The 17,318-nt window shown below is 34.5% G+C and overlaps 3 protein-coding genes across 4 annotated transcripts; all 3 read right to left on the minus strand.

Moving 5' to 3' along the window:
* Window positions 1-229: 229 nt before the first annotated feature.
* LOC105793040 (uncharacterized protein At1g24485) lies at window positions 230-5,347 on the minus strand. Its single transcript, XM_052634368.1, has 10 exons — window positions 5,242-5,347; window positions 4,999-5,060; window positions 4,586-4,643; window positions 2,449-2,986; window positions 1,916-2,379; window positions 1,250-1,313; window positions 811-882; window positions 659-730; window positions 503-559; window positions 230-401 (listed from the first exon to the last, which is right to left on the minus strand). Exons 1-10 carry the CDS (start codon window positions 5,345-5,347, stop codon window positions 314-316), a joined length of 1,581 nt encoding a protein of 526 aa, XP_052490328.1. The 3' UTR covers window positions 230-313.
* Window positions 5,348-6,162: 815 nt separating this feature from the next.
* Window positions 6,163-8,617, minus strand: LOC105789960 (hypothetical protein). Its single transcript, XM_012617318.2, has 7 exons — window positions 7,961-8,617; window positions 7,657-7,800; window positions 7,373-7,445; window positions 6,990-7,095; window positions 6,803-6,899; window positions 6,555-6,650; window positions 6,163-6,474 (listed from the first exon to the last, which is right to left on the minus strand). The coding sequence occupies exons 1-7, from the start codon at window positions 8,492-8,494 to the stop codon at window positions 6,319-6,321; spliced, it is 1,206 nt and encodes a 401-aa protein (XP_012472772.1). The 5' UTR covers window positions 8,495-8,617; the 3' UTR covers window positions 6,163-6,318.
* A 2,107-nt stretch (window positions 8,618-10,724) lies between these two features.
* LOC105789959 (ankyrin repeat-containing protein At5g02620) lies at window positions 10,725-13,499 on the minus strand. 2 transcript variants are annotated; one of them, XM_012617317.2, is made up of 4 exons: window positions 13,309-13,499; window positions 12,286-12,825; window positions 11,790-12,202; window positions 10,725-11,722 (listed from the first exon to the last, which is right to left on the minus strand). In XM_012617317.2, the coding sequence occupies exons 2-4, from the start codon at window positions 12,626-12,628 to the stop codon at window positions 10,856-10,858; spliced, it is 1,623 nt and encodes a 540-aa protein (XP_012472771.1). In that variant the 5' UTR covers window positions 12,629-12,825; window positions 13,309-13,499; the 3' UTR covers window positions 10,725-10,855. The 2 variants fall into 2 exon arrangements, with proteins under 2 accessions (XP_012472771.1, XP_012472770.1); XM_012617316.2 differs by having other exon boundaries at window positions 13,026-13,499.
* Window positions 13,500-17,318: the final 3,819 nt, after the last annotated feature.

A 17,318-nucleotide genomic window follows, 5' to 3' on the forward strand; every position in this document is an offset into this window, starting at 1 on the left:
GTTGGTAAAAATAGAAGTTAGTTGGGTTTGGATAATTATATTATTTTAATTTGTGAAATGAAAATAATATGAATTGAATTCATATTTAAGTAATAATTGAATTCATATTTAAGTAATAATTGAATTAAAAATAAACCGCATGTAATAAAATCGGTTAAAAATCAATTGAAAAATGATTTTTTTTAAATTTATATTGGAATATTTGTTTGCATCACAGTTATTACAATCACAGGAACAGGAAATAAGGTTCAGGCTTGTCTCAATAAAATCCTTGGATCATTTTAGTGATTTTGATAAAGGTATCTCAACTCAATCATTTCTTACAACTTGATGTACCTCCACTGTCTGCTGCACTATAACCTGTGGTACCGGTGCCGGTGCCGGAATGAACTCCACGGTGGCTTCAGTTGGAGAAGGATCTGTTTGTTTTGATCCTGTACAACAACAATAGTAACAGCAAGAAGCAAGAAGCGCTAATAGTATAACTGAACCGATACTCGACCCTATCGTCGCCGCATTTTTACTTTTCGGGCAGCTTGAGTTTTCGTTCTCATCAATCCTGCCCGGACATAAACGTGGAACAACAGTTAGTTCGAAATGTTGGAAACATGAAAAGTAATGCTTGATGATGAGCCTGCCTGCCTGCCTGCCTGCTTACATGTAATTGATTTGCTTGTTATCGGTTATCGATTGTGGAACACAACCAGAAAAATCATTGTCTCGGAGGTCACTGTAAAAAAACATAGTTTGAGAATTTAGAATATGAATACTTCACACACACATGTGCTGGAATTTCAACAAGTTACTCACAGTACTCGTAGGTTCGGTAACTTTCCAAGAAAATCTGGAATTTCCCCTGAAAGTTTGTTATTATGCAAATCTCTGATTCATGATACAGGAACAGAAAACAGCAAATTTATAAGTGCTTTAAACCAAACATCCAGTGAGTGGTAATGTTTTTAATTTAAGCCTAAGGGTATAGTGACTCAATTATTAATAAATAATTTTTTAGTCATTTAAGTGTGGAAAGCTATAAAATAGTTACCAATTATTTGGTCACAGCGGTTAAATTACCGATAAAATGATAATAACTTGGCAACTTTAAAAATTGAAATAATAACAACTTTAACCCTACCCTTTGATGAAAAAAAATATTGAATAATTAGGTGATAAAAAAGAAACTTATGAATAGTACTTTATCCTTTAATATAATAGTGTTAATGGTGAAAAGTTAAATAACTCACATTACTTCAAGGGCATCCATTTGGCTGAATTTTGGGAGATAACCTTGGAGACCAAAACCAGAAAGATATCTGCAACATATGTTAAACATTTTTTTCATAGCAATGGAGTCGAAAACAAGGGTGAAATCAGAAATTTTTTTTAGGAGGGTCGAAATTAAATTGTAACTTTTACGATAGCAAAAATGTAATTTCACTATTTTAATAGCATATATCTTTATACTTTTTAAAGAATTAAATCAAATTTTTATATTTTTAAGGGGGGCCAAAGTACAATTTCACATTTACCAATTTAAATTTTTAAAAATTTTAAAGGGTATAAATGGAAAATCTATTTTAGAGGGGCCGGGACCCTTGCCAGCCCTTTTAATTCCGCCCTTAGTTGAAAGGAAGTTTTTTTTTTCTCCTGAAGAACTTTCTTGCCATGCAAGAAATGTTTAAAGAATGAAAAGAGTTTTATGTACATTGAAGTTACTCTTGGAGGTTGATTAGTGCTACAATTCAACCATTGCCAAATAGTGTCATTAGGTAGACACGGGTCTCCGCTCCATCCCTTCAACTGGTCGAATGTGTCAATGAACTCTTCTAACCCGTCCACTTCTTAACAAATACTGAGTTAGACCCGAAATTTTATGTGTTGGAATTAAAAAATTTTAGGGCGAAATGAGTCTTACAGTCATTTTGTGATGTAGTTGCAATGACAAGAGGTTGGCTAACAGTGTAAACTTCAATGGCACTTATTATTGGTGCCAATGTGGAATCCTCCGTTGGTACTAATTGAATGTCTAAAGTGCCAACGGATTGTAAATTCGCCCATACACTGGTACAGATCTGGTATTCCGGGATTGTAGTGTTTACGAAACTTCTATTCACGGTTACGTTGAACGATCTGGTCTCACTAGTTTCCAAGAATGGCTCGGTGAAGTACATTTCGACATGGTCGAGGTGGCTCACGTTGTCAAAACCAAAACTTAAGTTAATTGTATCCATAGCACTTGCTTCAACTGCTTTGATTATTGCAGAATCAGGAGGGGCATTAACAGATGTTTCGTCGAGGGATGTGAAATTCGCGGTTAACGAATCTAAGCCAGGTGGTATCTGAGGCTCCCATATCCGGTTATATTGATCATCAGGGTACCTATATAAGCACACATTGTATAAAGAAGTTCAAACATGTTTAAAGATCCCAAATTTGGTTACTTCTTACCCAAGTATCCTATCATCGGCTCCGTAATTGTAACGATAGCTGATGAACCAAGCCATATCCCTTCTCATTTGGGGATACATATCATCAGGCAATGGCAAAGATTCCAACCTGGAAATGAAAGGGAACTCTTGATCTTGAGTTCGAGCTAGACAAATACTAATACTGTCCCCTTTGGTTGCATAAATCATTTCGTAATACGTGAAACTAGTAGTATTAGTCACAACGGTAGCCCATTTGTTCCCATCGAATTCAAGGTCAAAAGTCGGTGGCTTAGAATGGCCATCATAGTTACCATACCAGAACATAGCTCTCATAATGTATCTGGTTGATGTTGGTGTAGGGATAGTGTAGCAGTTCTTGTTTTGTTCCGAGAAGACACGTAATGTATTCAGTTGCTCGATGTCGGAAGAACTGGTCGAAGCGACCTGTTTATTGTCGCCAGTTTTAATGTAATCATCATCTGAATCCCAAGTATCACCATTTGAATCTTTATAGCTTGTGTCTGATCCACAGTCTATCCTCACCCAGTCCCATGTATCTTATAAAGCCATTTAAAGTATATGTTACATTAGAAGAACGGTTACATATCATATACATTGAGAGTGTTAAAAAGCTTAAGGTCAAATTTAGTCCTTGACATTCAGTTTTTTAATTTTACCTTTATTATTTTTAGGTAAATTTACACATTAACTTTATATTTTCAACGAAAATGATGACTAAAACATTAATTTTTTAATGTGTGGCAATACATGTATACTTCATATTGGCATGACACGTTAACAAATAATTTAAAAATAATTTTTTTAAAACTGAAATACATGTCAATTGCTATTGGACCGTCATATCTAAAACTTTAACGTTTTGATCAATATTTTGATTTGAAATGTTGATGATCAAATTCAATATTTTTTTTAAAGGTTAAGGGTTAAATTTAATTTTTTAAAGTTAAAGTACAAATTTAACAAAAATGAACAAATGATAAGAAAGGAGTAGCATTTTATACCTTGAGAAAAAGCTTTTTGGGCTAATAAAATTGCAAAGAACAACACCTTTATCATTGTCAAACTCTTGATTTGAACAACTTAGAGATGGAAATGGAACATTTATAAGCAAATCCCAATGTGTGATAATGGTAGATGATACAATCTTTTAATGTTTTATTGACGATAAGTTTTATGTTTTGCGAAGACAACGACGAGGCTTGTCCTTTTGTTTGTCATCTTCATCGCAACTTCCTCGTCAATTCTCAAGTATACATATTTTAACAACTGTATTTACATAAAAATATTTGTTACACATCCATATAAACCTGATCATGGGTTAGGTTATCTGGTTTAAATGTTCACACAAAAAGTGAAAGAGTTTGGATAAAAATATAGGCTCGAAAAATAGGTTTAGGTAAAAAAAAGAGGCCCATTTTCTAAATGAGTCGAGCCTTGAATAAGCCTTTTTCGCCTAGACTCAGCCCAAATTTGTAAAAAAAATGTTGTTTTCACTGTTTTTGCTGTTGTTTTGGTGTTATTTCGTTATTATATTGCTACTATTTTGTTGTTATTGTTTGGACGTTATAACTCTTATTTTATATATTTGCTTGCTAAGTTGCACTTATATTAGTGTTATTTAACTATAAATAATTTTTAATTTGTTGAGAAATATTTATTTTAATGTTTTTAGTGTATTTGGTGTATTATATTTTTAAATTTTTTTATATAAAAATAATAATATAAAAAAATTTAATACGGATAAGCTGAGTCAAGCTCGATTTTAGCATTTTTATCTGAATCGAGCTTGAGTAAAATTTTAGACCTATTTTTCGAACTGGGCTGAGACCTAAACAATAGGCCTAAAATTCTATTGAGACCTGATCCAAACTCGACTTAACCCAGTCCATGATCAACTCTAGATCCATACTAAATTCAGATGGATTGGGTTTAACTTTAAAGCTCGAAAATTGCAAAGAAAAACACATTATCTTCACACCTTTTCATTATCGTCCTTTGCCAAGAATCCAAGAGAAAAGCTGAGGAAAGTTCCTTGAAATCAAGAGAAAGTGATGTATAGAATTTCAAAGTATTCTCGTCATAATTAATTAAATTATATATTGGTTAACATCATTTCTTTCAAGCTGTGAAGTTACCAGGAATGAGACCGACAAGACGAACAATGAAGCAACCATTTAACGACAGCAACAATAACTGTCGATGATAACAGCAGCAATCTAGCCAACTAAACATTTTCTTCTTCCCTCTAATTTTGTTTGTCCCTTTATTATGCTGAAATTTTAAATTTAATCATTGTACTTTAATTTGTTATAATTTGATCCTTTTTACGACTTCTTTTTATACGTGGAAATCCAAATTCTTTACAAATCATGAAATCAGTAGGATATTCTCAACAGTAGCTCAAAAGGGAAAAGACAACTATATATTCAACCATAGCTGTCATTGCCCACAGAACCTGCATTGTTCCTCCAGCTGTTCATTTTCTTCAAGATTCGTGCCCAAAGCATATTAGGTGATGGGTGTGATGATATGACCTAAACATACATACTTGAATCCGAGTGTTACTCAGATCCATAAATTTGCAATTGAGAGCAAGTAATCTTCTGTTGCCTAAGAATGGGGACAAAAAGTATGATCATTTAAGAGATAATACATTTAGTGGCAATGGAATCAAAGATGAAGAATATTACAAAAGCAGGGTTTTCACCTATAGTTGCTTCCCCAAGGGAGAGACAGGACTTGGAAAATCACAGCAATGGCATGCAACTGTGGTAATTAAGACAGCAACTACATATTGTGGAGCCTTTTGGCAATGCCTTGGACATGTTTTCGAGTTTGTCGGGTGTGTTTCTCGTTGATTGTGCAGACTTTGATGATTCGAACACTTCGAACCCCATGCTGCTCCAACATGGCTGCTATCTCTGGTTGCTCAGTTTATAAGCATTTCCTGCAAGTTGGATTCAGTAACATATTGAATAAGAAGTACATATATACATATGTGTGTATGCATATATTTATATGCAGCAAGGAAATTAAACTCAACGGATTAACACACAGTGAAGGGGCATGTCGTTAACATCTCATAGGGTTTCTCAGTGACAAATTTACAGAAACTGTTTGACATACTGGCCAGCTCCATTTCCAAGCTAGGTAACAAGTATTAGTGGAGGTGGACAGAACGCCAAATTGGCTCTGCAACTACGCCTCTCAGAACCCCATAGAGCTTTGTTCATTATACTTGAAAAAGAAATGCAGAATTGGGAAATATTTGGTCATTGGCCTTTGAAATAAGAACCCCATTTTCAATCATGTCGGGTTTATTGTTGTCATGAAATTATTATTTTAAATCCTTTTTTTTACCACCTGATGAATGGGGTTTTCCCCTTTTTTCCTTTTTATTTCAGTCAATGTTCAATGGAGATTTGCATGCACCAGAGAACAAATGTTTGCTAGTTCCATGATTGTCCCTTGAAAAGCAAGAATGAAAAAAAAAACCCAACAGTCTGAACACTGCAACCTTAACAAAGCAAAGCTATAAGATATGTCGTTGACTGTTGTCTTCATGCGTGTCTCTTAATTACTTTTTGACTTGTTGCTAAAGAAGGATACAAAAATGGGGACTCTAATTGTCTGCCACTTACTCACCCTGTTATCACTTTTCTCGTTACTCACTTGTCAGTTCAAATATGATCATGTTAAGGCAATCAATAACTATGATCCAACAATGAGAAATGCAATTTTATTGGTATTATAAGGACAAAAGACATCAACTAAATTCTACATTTCAATCCCTTTCTTTGTCCTTTCTTTTGACAATTTCATACGCTATATAAATTACAATGTTCTAGCCATGCCTGATCGAATGAAATTACATTCTAGAACCATTCTCGACAAGGGGACTTTCATCGACAACAATGTCTTCGACAGGGTTCTGCTCTCCCCATACAGCTGCATCTAGATATCCGAGCTCAAAGAGCCTCTCGAAATTTTCTTCATCTGCCGGTTCCCTTGCCCAGCTGAAAAGCTGTATGTAGTTGGCAACAAGAATTCAGAGGCTTATACTTGAAGGAAACGATTAACATTTGCAAAGCTGTGGGATTTTACCTCTCTTCCGGTTACCCTATTCTCGGGATTACAGTCTGGACTAATCCCGATTCCTTCCACTCCCATCCTACTGGCTGGGAAAGCACAAACTCGGACCTGCAAAGACAATATCCCCCATCATATCATCATATATATATATATAAGCCCCCTATGGTGGATTACAATACAAGGTAGTTTCATGGAATTTTCGGAGACAAGTATGGAATTTTCGGAGACAAGTTCGGTTCTAAATGATGTCGAGAAAATACCGTTTTAGAAGCAGATGTTGGGGGCATAAAAAATGTCAAACCCCCATCAAGGCACAAACGATTTCTGAAAATTGCAGCAGGGCGAGCAGCAACATACCTACAAAGACATGTTTGTTTAATGTTTCAGGTAACTTCATAGGAAGTGTTTTTTTCAATGCAGAAATGTGTCTTCACCGTATATTCTTACCCAGGAATGAAGGAAGATGTAATTACTGCATTGATTAGATCTTCTCTAGAATCAAATTGATCCACCAGTAAACCCCTAGGCCTCCAAAGAATCTGAGTTATAGCAACTGACATAATAGTTACAAATAAAAGAAAATGTTAATTGTTCAAAAACCAGACATCCATGTTGTTTGTAGCCACTTTGGTACTTTAAAATGCAACCTAGACCTCAAACCTCTCTCTAAAGCCGCCTATCTACTTCTTCGTTATTACCAACTTGTTCTGAAAGGCTAACTAGATGTTATCATATATGCTTCAAAAAAATTTCAGTTATCAGCTCTATTTACTCCCTGTATAAAAGAATATGCATACAGTATCTATCTGTTTTCAGATTATCGTACTCACCACGAATCCGCCCATTGCACCTAGTATGAGAATCGGGAGGCAGATACTCGTTAAGAAGATCTCGAAGAACAGCCTGTCGGTTTTAAGCAAGTGACCAAACAGTAAATGAGATATTAAGCCACTAAGATATCAAAGCTGATGGAATCAAGATCCTATATAAGCATTGATGATTATTAGACTGCAAATGCACATGCTTATTAGCAATTAGTGATCATTAATCATACACACTATAATAAAATTTAAGCCACAAATACAAGCATTGAGCTAGGCCTAGGCATATATACCCCAAGACGAAGAGCTGTCCCTTTACGCCGGCAATCATCAGCTAAGATTTTAGCAACTTTTAGAGCTAAATCCATTGTAGCTCCAGAAGCAATCACTGCACACACTATGGCACCAGCAGATGAACCAGCCAATGGTGTTGTTTCCTGTATCAAAGAAATATCAGGTATGGCTAGTGTGGTTCAATATCACTGCACAGAGTTCATATATAGAGTTTCTCAATGTTCTCAAAGCCCTATAGTATGAAATTAAAGCTCAAAGGAAACCAAGATTCCTAAATGAATTGATGAACAATCAAATTCAAACCTGTATGTAACCCTTTTCAATGAGAAACTGGGCAACTCCAAGATGATAAGGAAGCAAAAAGCCACCACCAGAAAAGCTAAACCCAGGGCTTGTAACCACTCTTCTTTCATTCTCAGCTTCAATGTCTTTAACCCTTTGTTCCCATATCACCTCTGGTTCTATCTCATCCTTCATCACTAAACCAATTCTCTCCTTATCATTGTTTCCATTATTTTCAACCTCACTCTCATTTATTCTCTTTCTGGGCCTGAGAAAAACCAGGCTTGTTGAGTCTTCATTATTCAATCTGTTTTTAATTAATTTTGATGCAATCCCCAAGAAAAGCTCCCCTGTTGCTGCAGCAAAAGACAGTTTCTCTTTAGAAGAAGGAAGTTTTTTATCTTGATCTTGTGAAGGTGGTGTTGTGAGGTTATTGTTGTTTTTAGAGCAGTTGGTGAAGGAAGCGAAACCATGGCGGTGTGGATAAAGGGTTAACCCACGAAAGAGGCGAGATTTAGAGGGAAACAAGGTATGGGAAATGAAAAGAGAAGCCATTAATAAAGGAATAAAGAGAAATAACTAAGAGAGGAGTGTTTGGATGGATGGAAAGTGAAGGAAAACATGAATGATTTGAAAGAGAAATTTACTTATTAACAAACTTCTTAGCTGAGCATGTCGGCCGGAATATATATACTTACATGCTATTGAAGTCCCTGTTTTGTCAAGATGTGAGCTACGTGGAACATAGTTGACCTCAACCTGGTTTCAACTACGATTTCAACTATGACAAAATGCATCTCAAGTTCCACATGTTTAGACCTTGCGTGAAACACAGGGTTTTCTAATATAGCAACTGCACTTGTATACTCACTCCACATTAAAATTATCATTGAACCCTAATTAGCTGTTTTGTTCAAAATAAGGAGTAAATTAATCGTTGGTTTAAAAAATAAATCAATTTTTTTAAATTTTGTTTATATCATTAATATTTGGTATAATTTACGAAATAATTAACTAGCTATACATAAAGGTTTTTGTGGGTAATGAAGGCGTGCAAAAGTTTCCTCAGGCAGGACGGAAATTAGCCCTCGAGTGCAAAGGTAAAAGGGAGCTTGACTGCAAGACCCACCTGTCAAGCAAGAACGAAAGTCGGCCTTAGTGATTCGACAGTGTCGAGTGGAAAGGTTATTATTCAACGGATTAAAGTTACTCTAGGGATAATAGGTTGATCTTTCCCAAGAATTCACATTGACGGGAAGGTTTGGCACCTCGATGTCGGCTCTTCGCCACCTGGGGCTGTAGTATGTTCCAAGGGTTGGGCTATTCGCTAGAGGTGTTCATGGGCCGGGTGACCCGACCCAGCCCGACGGTCCGCCCAAAATATAGGAGGATTCGGGTAAAAATATAGGCTCGAAATATGGGTTTGGGCAAAAAAATGAGGCCCGTTTAGAAAACAGGCCGGGCCTCGGGCACCACTTTTTGGCCCAGGCCGGGCCGAGCTCGAGCTTAAGAATTTTTCCTGTGCCAGATGGACAAAATTTCGTGCCCATATTTGGTCTGACTGGCCAGGCCTAGGACATAAGCCAAAAATTTTTTCGGCCCTGCCCTACCATGAACACCTGTACTGTTCGCCCATTAAAGCGGGTGTGTACATCATGTTGACATATAAAGATCAATTTTTAATAGTAAAAATTGATGAAATTTTTAATAGAATAATCAATTTACATTTTTATCTAACTTACTTGTACTAATTTAACTATTTATTAAATAAAAAAGACAATATATAATTAAACTCTTAATATAAGGTCTCCATGATACTTTTAACTCACGCAACGTTAACTTTGTTGTTTCCATAAAATACAAACAATGCAAGTGTGAAACTTACCACAACATTGCAATAACTGAAGGGATCCTCTAACATGTCACCTTCTAAAGCTGCCAATTTAATTGAGCCAGGTGTTGGTAATACAGCTGTTCAAAAGTCAGGTTAGGCTGAGTTCATGTCCGGTTTAGACAAGGAGTTTTTGGATATTTTCTTTGTCGAAGCCCGTCCCGGCGCTGTATAAAAGTGTTCACAACAAAAATTCCAGGCTTTTCTGTATTCCTCTATATAGGCATCCCATGCATATATACTCTTTGAAGCATTTTCCTTTGGTTCTAATTTTTGTTTGTGTTGATTTGATTGAGTTGTCAAATTTTAGCCTTATGCTTTGAACCCAACTCATCAATTAATCTATATATTAATCTAACTTTTCATAATTATTTTTTTCAAACATCAAATTTATTCATATTTTTTGATGCAAAATATTGTAAATGATAAAATTCGAATTCAAAAACGTTAAATGTTATAATAAACGTCAATAATAACTGTAGAATGATCGTAAAATAATAATAAAAGAATAACAAGAACACATAGATTTTACTAAAAATTCTTTCAGAGAAAAATCACGAGCAAAGAAAAAAAAATTCATTAATGTTGAAAAACGAAAGATACAAGAGGAGTTTCGATTACAATTATTTAAAAGTTGAAAAACAATGTTCTAATCAAAGTGAAATAGTAGAAGTATAGTTCCATACAGACTCAACTTGTGCCGTATGATCCGTACCACAAATCTCTTATTTTGCCAAGTGAAGGATTCGAATCACACAATTTCTAACCTTGAAAAAACTTACTTAAATTATTGTTGAATGCCCTCCTTATGCAAATTCTTTACAAACCAGTAAGATTTCAACAGCAGCTTAAAAATGGCAAAAATAAAAATAAAAAATAAAACAAGACAAAAAGGGGACAAGATACTTATGTTTCTTAAAAGCAACCAAAGTATGATCATTTGAGAGATATACATACATTTAGTGGTTAACTTGTAGAAGGGGACAAGATCTGTAATGGACATAGGACTGGGAAAACAGGACTTACTAAATAGCATACATTTTGTTAAGCTCATTGTTTAGTATTTCAGTATCTGACAATGGATAAGATTGTGACTGGCTCTCCATTGAAGATCTTCGAATATTTCGTTTGCTCGAAGCCTTAATTCGATGCCTGATCACCCAGTAACACATAGTGCCTAAAGTTGCAAACATTATTACCGATCCAATAATGGTAACTCCGATAGCTAACCATCGTTCATCTCCGACCACAACGAATGACAAGGCTAAGTATGCCACTGAAACAAGCACACAAGCTAACCACATTATCTTGTTGATAACAGCCATCAACTGCTTCTTTGCCTTGCTTTCAATGACTACAACTGAGGTCTGAACCACCACAACAGCTAGGGAAATGAAGAGGGAAATCGAATCGAAGATGAAGAATATTACGAAAGCCGGGTTTTGGCCTATCCTTGCTTCACCAAGGGAGAGTCCAGGAGGAACGTTTTTTGCATCATCCACATATTGACCAGGAACTTGGAAAATACCAGCAAAGGCAACCGTGGCAATTAACACAGCAACTACAGTAGTGGAGTTTATTGCATTGTTAAGCCCTTCAGAATGCATTTTGTGGAGCCTTTTGACAATCCCTTGGACGTGTTTTCTAGTTTGTCGGGTGTGTTCTAGTTGATTGTGCACTTCATGTTTTATATCGCTCACGGTTTGTTTCAACTCCCGAGCTGGATTCGGTGTTGCAGGCTTAATGAGTCGAGCACTTTGAACCCCATGCTGTTGCAACAAAGCTGCTATATCCGGTTGCCCTGTTTTCTCAGCTGTGTCAAAAGCAGTTTCACCACTTCTGTTAACAGCTTTCATGTCGGTTTCTTTGTATCTAAGCAACAACTTAACAATCTGCACCATGAAAGACCACATTAGTCTCTTGCATTGATAATGAAAAAATGGGGTGATTAGTGATTACCTCAATTCTTCCTTTCCTACTGGCTATATGTAAGGCTGTATTTCCTTTAGTATCAACCATGTTTATCATCAACGACGGATCAACACCGATCAGTTCTTCAACCACCACAAGATTTTGGCCTTTCACTGCCATATGAAGTGCGGTTTGGCCTTTCTTATCGGTCCTTGGTGCAATCCCGGGTTCACTAGCCAAAAGTGCCTTCACAACTTCTAGATGCCCATTTCTTGCTGCTGAATGTAAAGCTGTTTTACCATTACTCCTTGCTATAGTAGCCAAACCACTACCTGCCTCTAATAAAAAATTCACAATCTCTATATGGCCTTGTGTTGCAGCTGTGTGCAATGCAGTAGTGTTTGATAAATCAACCGTCATTGCCAATTCCGGATGCACCCCCAACAGCAGTTTCAAAATCTCTGTAACAATGCCAACCTCAAAAACATCATATTCAGTTATTCACCACCAACACATAAAGTCATATGTAATAAGAAAAACATACCTAAATCTCCTTGTTTAGCAGCAATGTGAAAAGCATCAAAACCATTTCTAGCTTTGATCGCAGCATCTGTAAGATCATAATAGTTAATCATCTCCTCGACCAAATCGACATAACCGTATTCAGCGGCGACATATAAGGCGGTTTCGCCGGATTGGTTCTGTTTAGGCAACAGTTCTTTAAGTTCATCCGGCCCAGTGTTTTTCAATAATTCAGACACGGCAGCAAGATTTCCAGCTCTTGCAGCAGCATGTAGGTTCGTATCATCACGTTTCCCAGTTAACTGTTTCGTCATCTTTTTCCTACGAGCAGGAACAGATGGCTGCTCGGTTGCTGGTGCCTCCATTGTAATAAAAAATCAATATCAAAATCAGTATTCTTCTTTCCCTAACTTTGTTTATGAATTGAAATGTCCATTGTTCTTCATCTGGCACCAAAATCCCAGATCAAAATTGGTATTTTTGGTCCAAAAAAGCACACAACTAATGAAATGAGATTCTTCAGTATCTGGTTCTGTACTGTCTCTTTGCATCAAAGGCTTTCCTATATCACCAAACAGAGGTTTCATTCAATGAAAAACCAATCTAAAGCATAAAAATAAACAATCCCAGAAACCAAAAGCTAACAAAAAAGGAAACTTTATTTCATTTGTTCATACTCCATTTTTGCAAAAAGAAAAAAATAATTTTGAACTAAAGAACAAGAAAATGAAGAAAGGGAAAAGTATGGTGGCTAATAATTACCCGAGTTTGAATGAAGGAGCTATTTTTTCTCTCATCCATCAATAAAACCAAAAGCACCCATATAAGTAAGAAAGCCGTTTTTAATTGAAATTTTCTCGGTTACCAATCACAACACCAAAAAAAAGGGAGAAAAAAAAAACTTCGTTTATGAAGAAGAAAATGGAACAGGAAATAGAAAAACAGTTTTTTGGCTTTATAAACATAAAAAGCACATGTATTTCCAACTTTATTCGAATCTAAAACCCGTCCCAGCCCGGAAATTATAAAAAAAATATAATCTAACCAATAAAATGGAGGCTTTTGTAATGATCATCGGTTCTTAACAATGTAAAAAGAAAAAAGAAAAGATTCTTCTTTTTTCTGGCTTAGAATCGGAAGAAAAAAAACATGAACGGCAACAAAAAAAAAAAAACCAGCTAAAGCAAGACCACGAAATCAGAGCGGTGTGGATTATGAAACCAACGGAAATTAACAGAAGCCACGCGCCTTTCATATCGTTTGAATTAGTAATGTCATTTATTTGTATAATTAGGTGTTGCTAAGTTTTTACATTAGACTGTATTTTTCCCCATTTTTATTTAAATTTATAATATTAAATATTTTTTATAAATATTCACGTCGAATGAAATTATGAAAAGAAATTAATTGTAATTTATCATGAAATTTATTTAGTATGTTAAGAAATATACCATCTAAAATAATAATTAAAATAAGATTTTGTTACCAAAATTCTACACTAAAACCAAACCTACCAAATATGATAGCCACTTATTTAATCAAAATGGTAGGTGTATTAAATGCAAAAGGCATTGTGCATGCTTAATTACTAAGGCTAATCTGTACTAACAAAAAAACTTTCAAGTTAGAACATTTTATTCAATTATATTTTATTGGTTATAAAATATTTAATCTAAATTTTCATGTGACTAAAATTATTTTAAGTTATTAAATAATAAAAATAGACGCCCGCCCAAAATTTGGGAGGGTCTGGGTAAAAATATTCGGCCCGAGAGATGGGTTTTGGTAAAAAATTAGTCTCGTTCAAAATATGGGTCGTGCTTAGGCTTAAACATTCAAGGCTCAACCCGTTTTTAAGTTTATAATATTTTATATTATGTAATTTAGAACACATTAATGTTAAGATGATTATATAAAAATTTTAGTATAAAATTATTAAATATTAAAGTAATATAATATAAATATTTTAAAAAAATTAAAAAATAATATGGACGGATCTGAGTAAAATTTTAAGTCCATATTTCAAGTCGAGTCGAGCCTAAATAAGCATAAAATATGTTAATACCATATTTAGACCTTGCCCGAACCCAACCCGACCCGGCCATGAGCACCTCTAAATAAAAGTGTATAAATTTAATATTGACAGTTTTATCATTTAGTTTGAAATAATAAAAAATGTCCATAAAATAAAATAATAAGCAAACTAATTTAGTGTTTTTTTACTCCCTCTTTTTCAATCTATTTAGTATAAAAAAAATTCCAAATTAAGCTGGAACCCACGCGCCCTTGGTAGTGCACCTTTGTCCTTACAAATGCCCCAGACAAATAATGAGACACCCCATATGAAATTTATCCAATTAATGGATAACTGCAGAGGATAATGTTGCCTTGATTTTAGGAAATTACATTTAAAATTCTAATTTATTATTTAAACCTACTTTTTATATAATTACAAATGATAATCAGCTTTTAATCAACTTTAAGAAGAGTTTTAACTTCTAAACATGCTTGTTAATAAAAGTAACATCTTTATATCAATTGGTTAAAATTTGCTCCGAGTCCCTGTATTCTTCATATTTTTAAAATTTAATCTTTCTAATTTTATTTCAAAAGAATTTAATCATTCTATTTTTTTAGATTTAAAAATACAAGTTTAATTATTAATATCTTTATATTATAGTAACATTTAAAATGTGCCGTTAAAACTTTCATTAATATTTTTTTCTAATAATTATCAAAAAATATTATTTTAATTTGAAACATATGTTGACAGATGATTTTTTTTTATTTTATTTTTAATTTTTTTGTGTGACTAAATGGAGAGATTTTTTAGTGGGTACAAAGACCATAGAATTCAATTTTTGTTTTGTACGAATTAAGGTGATCATATTCATGTCATTATCAAGCAATTTATATTAAAATTAAAATTTTTAATTTTTGTGTTAATTATTTGATAGTAGCATGTAACATGCCGATGGCTTTTAGACAAATTAAGCATTTACTATATAGTTTTTTTTGGCATATATCATATAATATATTTAAATGATAGAAATTAAGAAGCAAAGGAGTGAAAAGGTCAAAGCCAAACGTAAATAAGAAAGAAATAATAATTAAAATAAACAAATTTTGAGAGTTGATGAGCTTCTAGAATGGGTCTTTGTTTTAGTTTGATTTAAAATTATGAAAATATATAATTCAAAGTCCATTTAATTATAAGTGGAGTGGAAAATGGTTTGTGTGGTATGGAAATGAGTGGAAGCATAATAAATTAATTAGTATATCTGGTTGAAAATGCCGGTGTAATTAGCATAAGATACAATTTTGTTAGGGTTAATGTACCATTTGATATCTAAGTTTGGTTTTAAAGTTTAATTTGGTACTTGAGTTTTTCTTTGTCCCAATTTCGTACTACGTTTGGCTACAAGATTCAAGTCTAACTATGCAATTTCAACACGAGGGCAGTACTTGTTTTCTTCAAGGCATTGCACTTGGTACCATCTATATGTTACAAAGAAAACAAGTTTTGAGATGCCTATCTTTAGTGTGGAAGGAGTTGGGTTTTAGCTCTTTAGTCATGGCTACCAAAAATCAAGCATTCTCTTCAGACTGGAAGACTTTGATGATATTTTTAACAAACCAATAGACCTACCTCTCTCCAAATTGCAGGATCACAGAATTCCCTTGAAGAATGAAAACCAAATGGTGAAGCTAAAACCTTAGGTATCTTGTTGTTCAAAAGACTGAGGTTGAAAAGGTGTTAAGGAGATGTTGCAGGTTGGAATCATTCGAGATAGCAAAAGTTTTTTTGCTTCTCCAATTGTTATGGTAAAGAAGAAAGATGGATCATGGAGGTTAAGATTGACTATAGGTAGTTAAACCAGCTTACTATCAAGGATAAATTCCTTGTCCTTTTGATAGAGGAACTGTTGGATGAATTGAGGCAAGCTACCTATTTCTCGAAACTGGATTTGAGATCAGGTTATTATCAAGTAAGGATGTGGGAGTCTGACGTTCACAAAACAACCTTTAGAACCCATGAAGGCCACTACGAGTTCTAAGTAAGGAGGTAGGACTTTTACTAATTCAACAAGGGTTTCACTTCTTCTCCCTATAAATAGATAGCACCGACAAGGCTAAAAACACAACTTTGAGATATTTTTATTCTGTTCAAAAATAGTGAGAATTTATTTTCCAAGTATAAATTCTATTTTTTAAAATAACAATTCTACCAGTTTCTATTGAAGAGAGATTCGATTTTCCATTGAAAGTAAAGTAAATAATTTCTTATTATATCTTTGATTCGAATTCGTTTCAACCCACATTCGAAGCAGTTCGTGGTACAAGAATAGTGGAGAAGGTTGTTCAGTTGAAAGTTGGGAACGACAAGAATCCGTCTAGCCAAAAACAAAAGTGTGATTTTGGTAAAGGGTTTATTACTATAAATATCACAAACAAACTCGGTTTTCAAAATTTTAATTTTTTGCTGTAGAAGAAAATCATTTTCGAACCAGATTTTTTCCATCAATTCTATGGTTATTACTGCTCAACAATTGGAACCACTCTATATGAAAGCCCTTTATGGGCAAGGCCCTCCTATACATCTCTCTTACTTTTCTGGAATGTCAAGTGTAGCTACTCTGGATAGGAGCCTTCAACATCGAGAAGTAGCTAGACAAATGTTGAAATTCTACCTTCAAAGGGCTTGAAATAGAATGAAGCACTTGGTTGATTGAATAAGAAGTGATAAGGTCTTTGATGTGGGAAATTTGGTGCACCTTAAACTTCCAACCATATAGGCAACATACTGTGAGGAAGACTTGGAACCAGAAACTTGCTCTTAAGTTCTTTGGACCATGTTTGTGGAGTCTCGAGTGGAAAAAGTGGCTTACGAGTTAACCTTACCTACATGATCATGCATTCATCCCACTTTTCATGTGAGTCAACTTAAGAAACATGTAGGGAACTTAGTTGTTCAATCTGACTTGCCTATTGTAGGCACTGATAGAGCCATGGCTAAGGAGCCTATATGAATCATTGATTGTCGTATGGTGAAGA

The sequence above is a fragment of the Gossypium raimondii genome, chromosome 8 (genome assembly GCF_025698545.1).
Source record: "Gossypium raimondii isolate GPD5lz chromosome 8, ASM2569854v1, whole genome shotgun sequence".
Classification (NCBI taxonomy): Eukaryota; Viridiplantae; Streptophyta; class Magnoliopsida; order Malvales; family Malvaceae; genus Gossypium; species Gossypium raimondii.

Excerpts from the sequence above, each read along its gene's own strand:
- LOC105793040 (XM_052634368.1), bottom strand. The coding sequence starts at position 5,347 with ATGGGGTTCGAAGTGTTCGAATCATCAAAGTCTGCACAATCAACGAGA. Across the intron at positions 731-810 it reads TTACCGAACCTACGAGTACT|TGACCTCCGAGACAATGATT; the intron begins GTGAGTAACTTG and ends GTTTTTTTACAG. Across the intron at positions 560-658 it reads AACAAGCAAATCAATTACAT|GATTGATGAGAACGAAAACT; the intron begins GTAAGCAGGCAG and ends ATGTCCGGGCAG.
- LOC105789960 (XM_012617318.2), bottom strand. The coding sequence starts at position 8,494 with ATGGCTTCTCTTTTCATTTCCCATACCTTGTTTCCCTCTAAATCTCGC. Across the intron at positions 7,801-7,960 it reads TTGAAAAGGGTTACATACAG|GAAACAACACCATTGGCTGG; the intron begins GTTTGAATTTGA and ends TCTTTGATACAG. Across the intron at positions 7,446-7,656 it reads GGACAGCTCTTCGTCTTGGG|GCTGTTCTTCGAGATCTTCT; the intron begins GTATATATGCCT and ends TAAAACCGACAG.
- LOC105789959 (XM_012617317.2), bottom strand. The coding sequence starts at position 12,628 with ATGGAGGCACCAGCAACCGAGCAGCCATCTGTTCCTGCTCGTAGGAAA. Across the intron at positions 12,203-12,285 it reads TGCTAAACAAGGAGATTTAG|AGATTTTGAAACTGCTGTTG; the intron begins GTATGTTTTTCT and ends GCATTGTTACAG. Across the intron at positions 11,723-11,789 it reads GTAGGAAAGGAAGAATTGAG|ATTGTTAAGTTGTTGCTTAG; the intron begins GTAATCACTAAT and ends TTCATGGTGCAG.